The 17,577-nt window shown below is 44.9% G+C and overlaps 1 protein-coding gene across 1 annotated transcript in view; it reads right to left on the reverse strand.

Moving 5' to 3' along the window:
- Nucleotides 1–17,577, reverse strand: part of TBPL2 (TATA-box binding protein like 2) — a 59,274-nt gene that overhangs the window by 24,756 nt on the left and 16,941 nt on the right. Inside the window, exons 2-5 of the mRNA XM_073608933.1 lie at nucleotides 15,583–15,950; nucleotides 8,811–8,898; nucleotides 8,640–8,731; nucleotides 6,367–6,534 (exon numbers count right to left, since the gene is read on the reverse strand). Of these exons, the coding sequence (XP_073465034.1) occupies nucleotides 6,367–6,534; nucleotides 8,640–8,731; nucleotides 8,811–8,898; nucleotides 15,583–15,950 (716 nt within the window). The remainder of the gene's footprint in view (nucleotides 1–6,366; nucleotides 6,535–8,639; nucleotides 8,732–8,810; nucleotides 8,899–15,582; nucleotides 15,951–17,577) is intronic.

The raw sequence follows: 17,577 nt of genomic DNA on the forward strand, positions 1-17,577 counted from the left end.
ATAAATTCTTTCAAAAATCAGACAATGTGCTTATCTGGATTTGTTTCCACATTTTGTCTCTCATAGTTGAGGTATACCTATGATGACAATTACAGGCCTCTCTCATCTTTTTAAGTGGGAGAACTTGCACAATTAGTGGCTGACTAAATACTTTTTTGCCCCACTGTACCTGAATGCCTAGTGCAGGGTTTCTCAACGCCAGTCCTCAAGGCGCCCCAACAGGTCATGTTTTCAGGATTCCCCTCAGACGAAACGGCTGTGGTAATTACTAAGGCAGTGAAACTGATCAAATCACCCGTGCAAAATAATGGAAAGCCAGAAAACATGACCTGTTGGGGCGCCTTGAGGAGTGGAGTTGAGAAACACTGGTCTAGCGAGTCTTGTCCGATTCCATATATTTAAGATAAATATTTGAAGTGGTCGAAAATGCAATCCTGCCGATTGTACTGCTGGGATTGCTGAGGTTAACCACTTCACTACCTGGCCATAGTAAAATGACATCCACAGATGGGATCTCCCATCCTGGGTGGACGTCATGACGGCCTGGGCTTCCCGGCTGTCTAGGGGGCGCGCACACCCGCCGCGTTGCTCGGGACCCGATGCGTGTGCCCGGCGGCCGCGATGTCCGCCGGGCACCCGCGATTGCCCGTTAACCGGGCCAGACTGTGGATCTGTGTGTGTAAACACACAGATCCACGTCCTGTCAGTTGAGAGGAGACCGATCTGTGTTCCCAGTACAGAGGAACACCGATCGGTCTCCTCCCCTTACAGTTATAATCACTCCCCTAGGAAACATTTAACCCCTCGTGGTCAACCCCTTCCCTGCCTGTCACATTTATACAGTAATCAATGCAATTTTATAGCATTGATCGCTGTATAAATGTGAATGGTCCCAAAAATGTGTCAAAAGTGTCCGATGTGTCCGCCATAATGTCGCAGTCACAAAAAAAAAAAAAAAAAAAAAAAAAAAAAAAAAAAAAATTTTTAAATGCCATAAATCTATCCCGTATTTTGTAGACGTTATAAAACTTTTGCACAAACCAATCAATATACGCTTATTGCGATTTTTTTTACCAAAAACATGTAGAAGAATACATATCGGCCGAAACTGAGGAAAAAATTAGTTTTTTAAAAAAAAAAAAATTGGGATATTTATTATAGCAAAAAGTAAAAGTGTTTTTTTCAAAATTGTCGCTCTTCTTTTGTTTATAGCGCAAAAAATAAAAAAAAAAAATCGCAGAGGTGATCAAATACCACCAAAAGAAAGCTCTATTAGTGGGAAAAAAGGACGTTAATTTTGTTTGGGTACAACGTTGCACGACCGCGCAATCGTCGTTTAAAGTGCGACAGCGCTGAAAACTAAAAATTGGTCTGGGAAGGAAGGGGGTGAAAATGCCCTGTATTGAACCGGTTAATAGTCCCAAGGCGGACATTTCCCCTCTTATTGTGCATGGTCAGTTGTTTTGTAGAATCTTCATTGCTTCTTGAATTTTTTGTATTTTTCCTCTGTTTCAAAACTAGGATGCACCCAAAGTACGTAATCTGCTGGGAGGGGAGCAGGTTGGACTTTGTCTAGATTTAGTAACCACCCCAGGTTTTTAAAGGAAATCCTGGGTGTACCTCAGATCTTTGGTTAATGTTTCTGGAGAAGTGGCAAAGATCAGCGAGTCAGAGTGTCACCAAGGGTTCCGCCAACACTTTTGTGAATATTTGAGGCGAAGATGAAAGCCCGAAAGGAAAAGCCTAAAACTGAAGGTGGAATGTCTCTCACTTTGTTTTTATTGCCAGTCTTAGATATTTTTGGCAATTTTGCTCTATTGGTATGTGTAAATATGCATCCTTGAGATCCAGGGAAACCATGCAGCAATTTGGGAATAATAGTGCCTTTTACAGAAAAGATTAAGTCCATCCTGAACAGTTTGTAGGTCACTGACTGGTTCAAAAGGTTTGAGGTTTAGTATTGGTCTGAATTTTTATGGCTTCCACTAGACCTCTGGCCTTTTCTCCGTTTCCTGGCAGTTCCGTGGCATAAAACCTGCTTGGGGGTAAGGTTGAAAATTCCAAACGATAAACCTGTCGCACAATTCTAAATCTGAATCGGTTGAGGATATCGCCTCCCATTGTGTGTGGAAGGAAGGCCCCCTCAATCTTCCCCCCACCGTGATAAACTTGTCACCATTTTGTTATGGGTTTGCTCAGGAGGATGAAAAATTGCTCCTCCTTTGCCTTTCCCTCTCTGGTTCCAGGGACTTTGAGTCTCAGCCCTGGGTGGTCCAAAGCGAGGCCATGTATCCGTTCTTGGTCTTTTCTTTCCTTGTTGTGGTTGTCCCCAAGTTGGTTTGTGCTTCAATGGAAATGCTTTCTTTTTATCCGCTGTGCGGTCTAGTACTTTTTTTAGTCCCGGCCCGAACAACAGATCCCCTGTTAGTAGGTTCCCACAGAGCTTAGCCTTAGAATCGGAATCCCCCTGCCAAGTCTTTAATCACAAGGCTCTTATTGCGGAGTTTGACAAGGCCGAGGACCTTGCAGCCATCCATACTGATTCCACGGATGCATCCGCTATATAGGCAATACCCTTGAGGAGTGTAGGAAAGGATGATAATATTTGTTCCTTTGGTGTTCACTCCTCAATGTGGGCCTGTATCTGTGTAAGCCAGAACTCCACATTTCTGGCCACCACAGTCACTGCCATAGCTGGTTTTAGACGCCCTACTGTAGAAGCCCATGACTTTCAGGAGAGAATTCATTCTTTTGTCCATTACGTCGGACAGCACTCCCATGTCTTCGAAGGCTAGGCCTGTATGCCTCGAGACCTGAGAAAAGGTCTCGAGGCATACAGGCATGTCTTTCCTACACTCAAGGGTATTGACTATATAGTGGACACATCCGCAGAATCGGTACGAATGGCTGTAAGGTCCTCGGCCTTGTCAAAACTCCGCAAGAAGAGCCTTGTGGTTAAAGACTTGGCAGGGGGGGCGTCTAGTTTGGGGACCTTGTACCAAACCGACGCTGGGTCATCCGCAAATGGAAATCTTTTTAAAGCTTTTGAAAAGAAGAGTTTCCTCTCCGGATCCTGCCATTCCTTCTTTGTCTCTACTAAGACCTCATGGACCAGGACATTTTTCCTTTGTTCCCAGGGGCATTTGGTCATGTAATGTTAGGGTCTTTTTCTTGGGTTGCATACCTAGGGTAGTATAAATGGCCCCCAGGAGGCTTTCTACCTTCTCCAGCAAAAGTTTATACCGGGAGGGTTTTCTGGAATCACTTACCAGAGCTTCTCCTCTGATTAATGGGAACCTGAAGCTGCACTATCTGGCTCCTCCTCAGCTCCCTCCCTGGAGACTTCTGGTGGGCCCGCACTTGGAGGCTATTTGCGTCTTTGACAATGCTACCTGCTGAAGTGGTAGAGGAGCAGTTTGAGGCTGCGGGATCTGAAAACCTGCGAACAATGTTTTCAATGATTGAAAAGTATTGGCTAGTTTTTTAATTGAGGCTAACCCACTGCCCTGTTCAGTAGAATGTTCCTGAACTACCTTGTCTATGCATTCCTTACATAGCGTCTTTACCCAGGAGTACCGAAGTGTGGTTTTACATGAAGGACACCTTCTCCTGGAACCAGGAGGTGCTTTAGTTTTGTCTGTTTTGCACTGAAATACAGGTATCAAAACACGTTCAAGCTCAACTTCCCTGCAGATATTGCAGGTGTGCAGTTTTAAATGAACAAACATGTGATCTTCCTTCCCCAGGGCCCATGGGCTGTTGGAGATACAGCAACTTTCAGCTTAGCCTATTGACTGCAGTTCACAATCAGGACACTAGATGTCGCTAATGGTCAGTGATATGCTATGCTATACATTTTTTATGATGTGTTCTATTTCCTGTACAATTTTCCAGTTCCTGTTAATCCACAACCAGCCAGTTCCTGTTACTCCGCTCTACCCAGCAATCGTACTCTGCAACATGGGCGTCCACAAGTAGGGGTAAGGAGGGGCAATTGCGCCCCCCCGGAATCATCACGAAGGTGTTGCCAGTTGCAGTGTCTGCTGCGGCCGTTGCAGACTTTTTTCTGAGTCTGCCGGCTGCTCACTGTCCTGACACATCTGATATCCCTCCCCTACACCGATCATCGGATGAGATGGCTCAGCTGCTCGGGCCTCCGCCCGGCAGTTCCGCCGTTCCTCTTCAGTAATTGGCTGCCTACCTGTGTATGTGTTGTGTGGATCCGGCCAGCGCAGTGCCGACCCCGCCCACTCAGTGGCTAAGCCTCCGAGTGATATGCCGTCAGTGCCTACTCATCATCACATCACAGAAAATCCTGACCTGAAGTGAGTGGCATATAAAATTGCAATACATTTGTTGTGGCCATATTTTGATCTTGATGAAAACTATACAGACTGTATAGGCTGTTTTCATCAAGATCAAAATATGGCCACAACAAATGTATTGCAATGCATTGCAATATAAAAAGATTTACATTCTCTAGGCTATATCTATATGAGCATGGTAGGCCTGGCCTGAGTAACTTCCAATACAAAGTGAAGCTGAATTATCTCTCATAGAACACATATAGCTTTCCATTAGAAAGATATATGTGTTATATAAGAGATAATTCAGCTTCACTTTGTATTGGAAATTATTCAGGCCAGGCATACCATGCCCATATAAATATAGCCTAGAGAATGTACATCTTTTTATATTGCATGGGTGACCTTAAAATAATGCCCCCCCCCAAAAAAAGTTCTGCGGACGCACATGCCAGGGCCCCATGTTTTTTACCCCTAGCACTGAGGAGATAACCACCCCCCCTCTTCTGGAAAGGGCTGGTGGGGTTAGTAATGAGGTAAGGGGAGCTCCTCCCTAGGTCCCCCTTATTTTGGAGTGGCTGGAGCTGGCCTTCGTTGGAGCAGTCTGCCGTTCCTCTGCTTCAGACATGTTTAGGAAGGTCTTGCCCATGTGCTGCCAGTGGAGCCTAATGCTGTCTCTACAGCAAAATGTGGTTCTTCCCCAGTGATTCTCAGCTGGAACCAGAAGCCGTGGGTCAACTGGAAGTGCCTGTTCCTTCCGCCAGACATGACATCACCCGGTGAATACATCCACTGAGCCCGGCGCGGCTTGCCTCTATAGCAAGCGTGCTGTGATGCCTGCAATGTCTGGCTGTGGAAACATCTCCTGTGGGGCTCAGCAAGGATGTGGGAACGGGACCTCCTTACCGCACTTGGTGCTGAAGCGGGGCCCCCTCTGCTTTCTCCTGTGCCCGGAGAGCAGTGTCTGTTTGGCAGGGAAAGCCTTTTCTGGCCAATGGTCCTAGGAGCTCTGTACTGCTTTCAGGACATCCACCTGAGCTTTTACCCTGGCTCACTGGACTGGTTCCATGTCGGTGTCTCCCCTCTGGAGGAAACACACAATAACTGAGAAACTAGTAGGGGAGGAGGAAATTTAAAAGGTAGCTGGCGTGGTGTTTCCTGCAGAGGGGAGGAGCCAAGGTCTCAGGTGGCTGTCCTGAAAGATGATTGAGAGAAAAAAAAAAAAAAAAAAAGACAATTTTGTTTGGGTAAAGCATCGCACAACCGCGCAATTGTCAGTGAAAGCGACGCAGTGCCGAATCCGGCGGATGGAGCCCCGCTGCCATCCCCAAGATGGCGGCGGTGCAATAAGCAACAGGCGGTGGACCTGAGAAAAAAAATATAGTAAACGGCCTCCGCCTGTCTTGCCGCTGCCTAGGAGCGATGCCCACGACAGTCGGACTCACCCTGAGCCCATATGAAGAGGGAGAGGGAGCCCAGCCAGCAACACTTCACCTCAGCTGTGGAATGGGAGGAACAGCTCTCATGAGGTAAAAAAGTGTTTGATGGAAATCCAGGAAACCTGAGCTCCCAGGACAGCACCTGAGAGCCCTGACTTCCCACGAAGTGTTCCCTCCGGAGGAAACACAAAAACTGACAATGTGTGGAAAGGAGCCTCCTTTTAAAGTTTGGTGGAAGAGGTGTTTCCTGTTGGCAAGGGGAGGAGTCTCTCTCAAGTGCTGTCCTGAAAGACGATAAGGGAAAAAATGGCCTAGTCATTGAGCAGCCAAATCTTCCGGGGCTGAAGTGGTTAACTAGGGCCACTTTAGAGTCCCAGGTTCTATTTCTGCTAGTGCAGCAGCCAGGTTAACGGCAACTTATTTTTGCATCCAGAAATCAGTCGAGGATTGCCTTTTTAAAGTTTATTACAGCAGTAACTTGGATGAGTTCAGGGAGCTGCGGGATACTTCACATTATTAAATGGAAAAATGAGGACACTCTTCGTTGTATTAGCTCTACACGAAGACTGGACTTCAAACAAATCTGCCTTTGGTACTCTTGGAACCTAGAAAGCGAATTGTACCTGCTGAATTGCTGGTGGGTAAGAACAAGTCCTTCAAGCCGTATGGGGAACCTCACGTCACAGCTTCCAACCATATTCTGAATTTTAAAGTCGAGAAATTTGGCAGGGAATCCCAGCTTCTGTACAACTCGAGCGTACTTTCTTGCTGCCAGCCGCGACTGCTCTTCACTATCAAACAATTAAACCTCCTGAATAATGCTACTTTGCTGGATTATTTGAAAGAAGACTAAAATTTCGTTAAGGGAAAAAAAAACAAACAAAACAACAAACACACGGTAAACAAGCCTTTACCATTTTCTTCGGCCGATTTTCAATTTCAGTTCCTAGCCAGCTAAGGTATTCTACAACTGAAAAAGCACCTTTACATTTCTCTGCTGAAGGCGCTTCCATCTGCAACTTGTCTTCCTTGCGGGTTTCATCGATATTAACAGCCGCACTGGCGATGACGTCACTCCCGTACATGCTGTTGCTGTTCACGGCACGGCTCAGAAAAACGGCAGGGCTATACCGTTCCTTCAGGGCGCATGTGCTGGTGACGTTACCGGCTGCACCTAAAAGTAAACATCTCCCAGTGTAGGTTTAGGAGAGATTTACTGTACCTATAGGCAAGCCTTACCTACAGGTAAAAATCATACATGGGAGTTTACTCCCACTTCAAGATTAGATTACAAGCATACCCTGCAACAGAAGCTTCATCTTTTGAAGGAGAACTACAGGTTTACTGTGACTTGAAATGGCTTGTTTGGGCCATTGGTTCCTGCTGCCATCATTCAAAAAAAAAAAAAAGGGGGGGGGGGTGGGCGCCAGCATCAGTTTATGAGGGCACACACAGAATGGGAGCCGAGAGCAAGCGGGGGGGAGGTTGAGGCTGCTCTGTGCAATACCCTGGTTTATTATTTTAATAAAAAAAAAAAAAAAAAAAAGAGCTTTTACAACCGCTTTCAAGCATAGTAGGGGGGAATGCCAGAACCTGACACCAACTTTTTACTGTCTTTTCCTGTTGCAGATGTTGCCTCACTTTGTCTGGTAAACAAGAACAGAAAGTCAGGTTAAAAGACTAACAGACCTGCAGATAGAAAACCTGATAGAGGTCCTAACCTTTTTTTTAGTTCTCTCCACACACTAAAAACCATTTTGCTTTAGTGCACTTTTTAAAACCAATTACTGACCAGCGACGTACCTTGGCAGCTGCAGGCATCATCCCAGCAATTTTTATTTTTTTTATTTTTTTTAGAATCGGTGGTTTGCTCTTCTAAAAGTAAATTCTTGTGGCCAACTAACTGCTGGATTGCTTTTACAAGCAGGAGGGGACGTTTCTCCCTCCTCCCGCAGCTTTACTGGGATCTTCCGCTGGCTGATCAGAGCCAAAGTGGCCGGATTGGCTTGGTTTGGCTCTGATGTAGTAACCTGGAAGCAATGACCTGACATCACTTTTACCTGGATGAAAACGGCAACATTTTAAAAAGTGAATAACATTTGATCACACTGATCTTGGTGTGAGCAAATGCTTTTAAAGTGATATTAAAGTCTAATTTTGTTTTAGTTAGAATGCATCAAGATAAAAAAAAAAAAAAAAAAACACCTTCTTCCTTTAGAACCATCTTAAGGTCAAAAGGAGGAATAACTGGAACTGGATTTTTTGACATGTTTGTAAACTGAGTTTTTTCAAAAAAAAAAAAAAAAAAAAAAAGGAAAGGTCAAAAAAGGAGGAATCTGGGGTCTTACAGACCCCAGATCTCTCCATAAAGAGTACCTGCCATATGCTTATTGCTGCCACAAGGAGGTTTAGATTACTTGTGACAGCAATAAAATAAAGTTTTTATTGGATCCAAATAATTTTCTAGCAAACAAAACTGATTACTACTTGTAAATAAAAGGTGTCAGAAAAAGGCCTGGTCTGCAGGCAGTTAAAACAAAAACAGCGTAGCTTAGATAGTAACAAATGAGCTCAAGGCACATTGAACACAGGCTGTGCAGTGGGGCACTCTATAGTAAATGAAGGCTTTGAGTGCATCAGCTGCTCAGAGCCAATCACAACCCAAGTAAATGGACAAATCTGAATAGGGGTGTCTAGCATCAGATAAATAGTTGGCTCAGGGTGTCAATTTTAAGACCATCTTCCATTTGCAGTGGACCCAAAGTATCGGCCTTTCTTCTAGTACGAGCTAGGCAGTATTTTGCCCAATACTCCACATATGCTATACTCTCTGTAGGCTAGTAAAGGTCTTATTTCTTCAATGACAATGGGAACTGGACTAAAAATGCAATGTTACCTCTTTGCCCCAGTGCAGACCATTTTCCCAGAGCTGAAAATAAGTGCTGTTGTTCGCGGTTCCCGAATCCTCATTATAACAGCTGCAAATCTCTAGGGTTGGGACATAAAAGGGCTTAGTATTTGTAAATTAATATTCTATTCGGTAAAGTAATTTTAAATGCAATCTCACCTTTGGGTTGTATTCTGCATTTCTGGCATGCAGGGCAATTTTCTTCAAGTCTAACTTGCAAGCTAAATTCACAGTGGACACAATATTCCTGGAAGAAGAGTGCAGGTATGTTTGGGTCTGTGGTAATGGTATATGAACTTCATGATTTAAAAAACAAAAAAAAACAAAAAAACAAAAAAAAAAAAAAAAATGAAACCAAGACAACAATTTGTATTCTATCACCAGGAGTGAATTAAAGTATCAGATGTTAATCTTCTCCCTATTTGCCCACACAACACTGGTGCTTGGTTATTGGCCGCTTGGTGGCAGATATATCTGCATAAGTAAATAGCATAGATGTAGCTGGATCAATGCCCCTGAGGTGTAGAACAGGGTCAGATTAAAGCTGGCTATACACAGATTGTGTTTAGCCTACAGACTGCATATACAATATTAAATCTTTAACATAATAGCACATTTCCAGTGTAATCCATATACACTTATAGCGGCTCATCACTGTTGCTTTTAAAACAGTATTAAACCCCAAAGCATTTGTTGCTTCTTTAGGCCTTTTTTTTCCCCCTTTAAATCTCCAGATCCCTGCTGATGTCCAAAAGCTGTCTCCATTGCTCCTTTATCCAGAATGGAGACACCCTAAGACAGGAAGCGGAAGTGTATTACTGGCTGGATCGCCAGTTAAAAAAAAAAAAAAAAAAAAAAAACGTAAGCTGCCATATTATTGAAGCCCAGAGCAGTCATTTCCTTATTGTTAACCTCTCCCCCTCCTTGGTCGCAAAAAATAAAAACTATGCTTGTAAAGCCAGCCATACATGGATTGAAATTCAGCCAGTTCAGAAGGGCAAATTTTGATCCATGTATGGGCACCCTGGTTGTGCAGGGTGAGCGACTTGCCTACAATCAGCCTGTCGAGTTTTTCCTGACTGATTAGTGCCACAAGCTATAGCCAGCAAACCTAGACATGGTGTACTGTCGGCGGGGAAGGCTCCCTATGGGCAGAACACAATAGCTATTGGGGAAGGCTTGCCCATAGTACAGATAGCGTTACCATGTGCATGCACAGGCCAGCAAGTGAGCAAGCAGATGTGCACCAACGTGTAGACCTGGGTGCGTGCCTGTCATTAATGCTGTGGCCAAAGGGCTATTTAAACAGGGTTGCTGCGCTGGCTCATTGCCGTTTGATCTGCAGTCTTCCGTGTACTCTGTTGCCTGTGCTTGACTTCCATCTTCTGATCCCGCTTGCCTCTCACCATGTTTGAACACTACTTGCCCATACATCGGCTTTTACCTGGACTGCTCATCTTCTGTATTTGTCTGATCCGTCTCACCATTGCTGACCTCATCCCGTGTCCTGACTATTCCTATGCTTGATAATGCCCGATCTCATCTGACTGTCTGCTACCGACCCAGCAAGTCTGACCCTGCATCCTGCTCATCTAGTCGGCTACTGTGCCTCCTGCCCAGTAAATTCTCACCTGGTTCTTGCCTGCCTAAGCACCCGCACCCTGTTACCAGTCAGCCATGCACCGACCAGCTCTGGTCCTGCTGCATCTGTCTTCTGGTTCGTCCCAGTGGAGCATTGGCTACCTACTTATGCAGAACTACTGGACTTACTCATGGACTTATACCTCACCATGCACTTGCAGCCACGGTCTCACTCCCAGTGGTTCTTGAGCTAGAGTTGTAAGAGGCCTTCCTCTTAACATCAGGCGCTAGAACCAAGCACATAAAAGCTCTGCGGGAAGGATTACCCAGAAACACTGACTGTTGGCCTGCTTAAATTTAACGCTTCTGTCTCCCTGGCAGCAGAGTTTATCCTATCCCCACTCCTGCTTTTCATTTCTCCCTCCCTAATCTGTTTCCTTCTCACAGTCCTGCACATTCCTGTGTGATTCACATGCAGGTCAGTGCGGTGGGATTTGAGCCTATTCATTCTGAATGGGCTCAAATCACACTGCACCAGAAGTAGTGCATGCACTACTTTGGGAAACTTACTGCAACCAGGTTGCATGGTAGTTCTCCATAGCTCCCAACTGTCCCTAATTTGGAACAAAGTCCCACTGTCTCTTTACTCATTTTCCCTTATTTTGGTCTGATCTATATAGTGGTATATAAAAATGTACTTTATCTTTCAAAAAGTGTTTCATAGTACTACTAAACCTTTCATCCAATTTCTAAATTTCTGCATTTGTACAATTTCAAAAGCTAAAAAGGAATAATAGTGTTAAAACAAAGCACTTGCGAGTTTAACAATTTTTTTTGGTAGAATTCTCCTTTAAGGGGGAGTGGCAGGAGGTGTGTCCCATGTCTACATACTTTTACTAATAGGTGTCCCTCATTCCAATTCCAAAAAGTTGGGAGGTATGCTTCTGTACCATGCAATCTGGTGCAGGAAAACACTGCATTTATTATATTGTAAAGCGCTGCGTAAACTGTTGGCGCTATATAAATCCTGAATAATAATAATCTGCTTTTAGGGTGGTGTTCACTGAATATTCACACCCGCTGCAGATCGCATCTGTACTGCATTTTAAAAGCCGTGAGGGAAACGCGCACAAATGTGGGATTCCCACACCGCCTTCTGGTGTGAACGGTATTTACAAAAATGTGAGGGGTGTGTGTGTGTGTGTGTGTGTGTGTGTGTGTGTGTGTGTGTGTGTGTGTGTGTGTATATATATATATATATATATATATATATATAAAAATTACAGTCTTTGTACTGGAAGGCTTTTTTTTTTTTTTTTTTTTTTAAATGTAGCGGTCTCCCCTACCTCCAAGGGCCTGGTGGTGACCCCCAGAGGCCGGAAGGGCTGACATTCCTCCTCAGGATGCAGGCTACTAGGCATGGTGGGTGTAGTGCAAGATGCAAAGATGGGCGACAGTCACTTTTACAATGAACAAAAAAGTTTTATTTCTCTTAACAGGAACAGGGGAGAGAGGGTTAGGGCACAGAACTCCCTTAGGAAAATGCAATAGCAACTTGGCAGACTCCGCAAACCAAAAATAGAACTAGGCAGACAGCAATAGAGAAAAGGGCCTTTAAAGTGGTTGTATACCCCATTTTTACCTACAGGTAAGCCTTATTATAGTAAAATTAATATCTCCCAAACCTGTATGGTTTAGGAGATATTCACCTTGCATGCAGCCGCTGACGTCAGCGGCGCATGCGCTCTGAAGGTCTGGCGGATGCTGCAGGACCTTGCCGGATAGAAGACTCCTGCGCATGATGTCATTGCGACTCTGGCCACTCATACCGCCGGAGCCACGAACCAGAAGACACACTGAGGGGAAACAAGCTTTTTTTTTGGTGCGGTTATACAACCGCTTTAAGCTGAATGCAGCGATCTGGATCTTATAGCAACTGCTGTCTCCTATGGCAACAACTTCACTCACAGCATCCCACTGTAGAGCCTCAAGCTTAGCTCCCAGCTACCTGATGGACTTCTCAAGCTTCTCTCACAGCTACTATTCTTCAAGCTTCACCCACTGCTACCCGCTGGGGTCCTCGGACTCACACCTACACACTGGATCCCTCAGTCTCAACTCACAGCTACCTGCTGTACTCATCTTCAAGCTTTACTTACAGCTGCCCGCTATATTCTTGGATGAGTCTCTACTGAAGCTTTCCCACTTACTTCACTGGTCTCCCCATCTAGTGAAGAGTCTGCTCTGGTACTCCCTTCTATGCTTGCAACCAGCAACAGGAGAGGTAGTCCCTCTCGCAACTGCTTCTCCTTTGCCTTCAGCAATGATCAGGCTCCCCTTGGGCAAAGCCTCTACACACGTGGCCAGGTCTCAGGCTTCTGGCCTACACCTCAGCTGCTGCTCCACACACCCCCACCCAGGCTGCAACCCGGTTGAAAAGGACCCTGATCACCTGACTCCTTCAAAATAGACTAACATGCTCAGTGGCCAAAGAAAACTGCTGATTGGCTGAGACAACATATCTATTCATAACCTGAATTCACTAATCTATCATTCTAATGCCAAAGGCAACAGTGCCACCTATTGACAGAAGAGAGACAACAATTAAAATGAAGCTTAGGAGAAAAAACAGTTTATCAAGACTACAAAATTAGCCAGGCTACTTACCACCTAGCACAACTATATTTACTAGCAGCCCTGTTTAAGACAAGGGTGCTACAATTAAAGTGTTACTAAACCCGCAACAGTAAAATCAGTCTGTATATGCAGTAAAGCATGCTGGTTATACTCCCTGTGGAACCTAAGGGGTTAATCCTCTGCATTGTGCAAAAAGGCCGTTTGATCTGGTCTCCCCTGATCCTCTCCTACTGTCTCAAATATATCTCCTGATATTTACAGAGTTAAGGGACAAGCTGCACATGCTCAGCTTGGTGTGCATTTCTAGGAGTTTTTTTTTTTTTTCTTGGGAGAGTGCATGTGATCAGCATAGGGCCAATCGGCACTGTCCAGACAGAGGGTCGATGTCCTCTGAGTCTGATTTAGAGGGAGAAGAGGATTCTTCCAGGTGGTCGTTAGACGGTATGGGAGACTTGCTCAAAGTGATTTATGACACTTTGGAAATTAGAGAGGAGTATCTAGGAGTATCAGCAGTAACAGACTTCTGACTTCTATGAGTGTCTGTTTAAAGCTTGTAGGAGGAGTTTTCATTCTCCCACGATTGTCTCATAGGACAATCGTGGGAGAATGAAAACTCCTCCTACAAGCTTTAAACAGACACTCATAGAAGTCAGAAGTCTGTTACTGCTGATACTCCTAGATACTCCTCTCTAATTTCCAAAGTGTCATAAATCACTTTGAGCAAGTCCCCCATACCGTCTAACGACCACCTGGAAGAATCCTCTTCTCCCTCTAAATCAGACTCAGAGTCTACCTGAGAGGAGGCCAGACACCTGGGTTTCCCTTCTCTATCCTCACCATCGTCCTGACTAGGTTCTGAAAGAGAAGGCATACTGGTGGCCCTGGATAAGGCCGTAGGGTGACCCTGCAGCCTATCCATCATACCTTTAAAGGATTGTAAAGTGAATGCAATCTCATCTTTAACGGATGCAAGGGTCTTGGGACATGCTGTCACTTAGTCATCCCTGACTAAACTACTAATGCACTCAGGGAAAAAGAGTCCCCCCCACCCCCAGTTGGTGCTCAACTTGGCTGCGCATACGGCACATCTTCTAGGAGGCTACATCTGGGCCTTATCCTGGGCTTTAACTTAAAAGCCAAACAAAAGAAAGACAAACATTATGAATGCCTGCCCCTGACACCCTCACCACCACTGTGCTTGGGGTCAAACAAAAGAAGTGCCCAGCCCGTCGCCTGTAGTTCCCCACCCAGGAAGGGACTCTTGGTCACAAGGACCCCACCCCCCCAGAGTAAGCCACGGCCACCCCTAACCACTCTTACCTGGCAGGTGCCGGTTGTCAGGACTGGGCTCAGCCCTTCCTTGTCAGAGCTCTGTGCTCAGCTGTCGGTTAATTGCCAAAGTCTCTTCCTTCCACAGTAACTCACCTGGTCTTAATTTCCTGCTCGTCAGCTAGAGCTGCTGGTTATATAAACTCCTTGGATCAGATCTTCAGGGCCTTTGCCTTGGTCAACATATCTGGACTGTTTTCCTGTGAAAGACTTTTGCTTGGCTGACCTACCTTCTGGTTTCTGATCCTGTTTGCTGCACCTGACTTCCCTGATCTCTGGACTTCCGTTTCTCTGGCTTGTTCTGACTACTCATCCTGATTACCAAACTCTGGCTATGTTTTGACTACGTTTGCTCTGTTTATACCATTTTATTAAATAGTGTGATTTTTACTGCACTTCTGTCTCAGTCTGATTCATGGTTCCTGACACCAGTGCCTGAGGAACCGGAATCTACCGCCTAGGATGCTGCAGTGACCTCCATAGCTCCCTGGTGTGCGCCACAGCCATTGCTGGGTATTCCACTGGCCCTGGATGCCTGACCGTCCAAACACTGCACCCACGAGACCAGAACCTCGTCTCCCAGCATCCTGATGATGCAGCTCCACCGGAAGCCCACGTCACTTCCTTAGCTTGGAGCACAGAAGCCCTGCCTCCGACACACACACGTCCATCCTGCTCCATGCCCAGAACTACCGGGTGAACAGGCACCCTCTCACAGCATGCCAGCAGGGTAACACATGCAAGGGCTATGGACGGGAGGACTGACCAGATAACCACCCTAGCCCTCCGAATGTGTGGCCAGGCCTGCCTCATCCTACAGGGGTCCTGCTCTGAGCTTACGGCAGCGGTGGGACCAGCAGCCCTACTCCTCCCTAACTGGGCAGTGGGGCACTTGCAGGCAGAGAAAGTAACTCCAGGGGCTCACTCAGGACTGCCGTGGGACATAGAGCTCCCACCCCCAAGGTTCCTAACGTGCTCCCTTCCCATCTGGCAGGAAACAAAAAAAAAAAAAAAAAAACACACTGAAGGAGGAGGCCTGGAGAACCGCCTTTAAGTTTTTTGTTTAAACGAGTTTCCTGTCCCGGAGGGAGGAGCCCTATGTCTCAGAGGCTGTCCTGGAAGACGAAAGGAGAAAAGGTATTTAGCCATTTATATTTACTAAAACAAATGCATTTCCATGTTCTGTGTACTGTGGGAAACCGGATATAGTGAATATAGGCTCCTGGGTTTAGTAACACTAACCATTTAGGTTTTTCAGATTTACTTAGTGATCTGCTTTTTAATATTGCATTTGTCCTGGATCCGAACAGTCCAGTATTTTACAATATCAAACCCCATTATTTTGCTTTACATTTCACACAAACCATATGGAGACAGAACATACTGTAACTGAGGAATGATTCCAGAGGACTCTGCTACAGGAGTCATTGGAGTCATGGGTGTCATGGGAGTTATAGGCATGGGGCGAAGGCTGTAAGCATCCTGGGAGGGATCTCTGTTCTCACAGGGGGTGTACGGATGTGAGAGGCCAGAAGCATCCAGGCAAACTCCACTATCCTGCAATTCTGAGAGGTTGCTCTTTTCTTCATGAGGAGTTAGGTCATCAGGTAGAAAGCTCAGGTCCAGATCTGTAGAAAGATCTTTGGACTGGTCCAGATCAGATCTATAGGACGTTTCAGGATTTGGTTGGATATTTAGGTCATCATAGGGAGTCATTGGAGTGTACATCTGAGGAGTAGAGTGAAGGACATCCTGAGTGAAGGAAAAAAAAATAAATAAAAATTTACAAAAAAAACACACCTCTAGACAAACAATTTAAAGGAAAGAGTTAGAACCAATCCTATCTTTTAGGCCTTGTTCACACAGGCTTTACCTTGCACAAGACAGCTCTTCCCTCAAGCATTGGTAAGGCATTCAGCAAACTTGAATCAGCTTTCTTTGACTATGTTAAACATGGATTTTAACAGAGAGGCTTACTGTCACTTTAAACCAGCTACCAACACGCTCTCAAGATGCTTCATGCAGTGCTGAACACTACTGAAGCCCGCTAGCAGTTTAAACGCAGCAGTCAGCAATTCCAGGATTTGTGTTTAACAGCCCCAAACTGGAGCTTAAAGTGATACTAAAAGCACACTGTACAATTTACATTCTCCCTTCTATATATTGATGAGGACTCATGATTTTTTATGTTTAAATTAAAATAATTACGAAGTAATTTTTTCCTAATTGATATGCAGCTGTCACATGACTGAGATCTTTCCCAGCCTGTCACATGTTCAAAAAAGCCTTTGATATTTTCAATCTGTATTCCAATATATAATAAACATTTGAAATGATATCTTTAATTTTTGGCAACAGTGTGTGTGTGTGTGTGTGTGTGTGTGTGTGTGCGCAATTCTGACATAGGTTGTGTCATGCCCCACCAGCCTGTGTCTTATAATAAAAAGGGAGGTGGGACCTCCATCAATCTACATGTAATATCCATGTAGACATGTACATGTCTGCATGTGGTAGAGGTAGCTCAGGAGTACTTTAAAAGCTTTAGAGTGATTGTTATAATTAAAAAAAATAAAATATGTTAAACCTTATTACAAACATGTCATAATTATCTGCTCTGTGCAGCTTTGGCACAGAGCAGCCCCAATCCTCCTCTTCTTGTGTCCCACACTGGCGCTCCTGGCTTCTCCACCCACAGGAAGCTGCTTTCTATGAGGGCACTCATGTGGGCTTGCTCTGTGTCTCCATAAGCTCTTTATGGAGTGCCATGTTGCACTTTTAAGCAAAAGCAGGGCTCGGAACGTTGGCACCAATCCTTCACTTGCGTCACATTCAAATGGGAGGCAATTTGGTAAAGTCAAAAGTCAAATTAAAAACATCTCCCCAGACCTTTTAGAGCTATGGAGAACAGTATATTACCCAGGGCTGGTACAAGGAAGGGGGGCACACAAGGAGCTTGTTACCTCCAACATTTTTTTTCTGATATGCATCTGTATTACCATGCATTTAATGCCATATTAACCTCAAAAAACAAACCTCAACTTACCAATTAGATGAGATGTTAGCATTTGTAATCTTTTTTAGGCTCTTTTCTCATCTAGTGATCCAGCAAGGGTTTTTCAAAAGAACATGCGCTCTTCCAGATATATCAGTTTACAGGGATTGGACAAGCCAATTAACACTGGCAGGGGTGCTTACCATAGTCAACTTTTTTTTAATGTAATCTTTAATAAAAATTTGCATCATATAACAAAGAACATAAGGCAAAAACACCATAGAAAAGCAAAGCATACAAACAGGTCCACGTTGGCGTCATTCGTGGTGCTCAATATAATGACCAGAAAAGGGGGGACCGAGGCAAGTAGAGCATCATAACCAAACT

The sequence above is a fragment of the Aquarana catesbeiana genome, linkage group LG13, assembly GCF_042186555.1.
Source record: "Aquarana catesbeiana isolate 2022-GZ linkage group LG13, ASM4218655v1, whole genome shotgun sequence".
NCBI classification, from domain to species: Eukaryota; Metazoa; Chordata; class Amphibia; order Anura; family Ranidae; genus Aquarana; species Aquarana catesbeiana.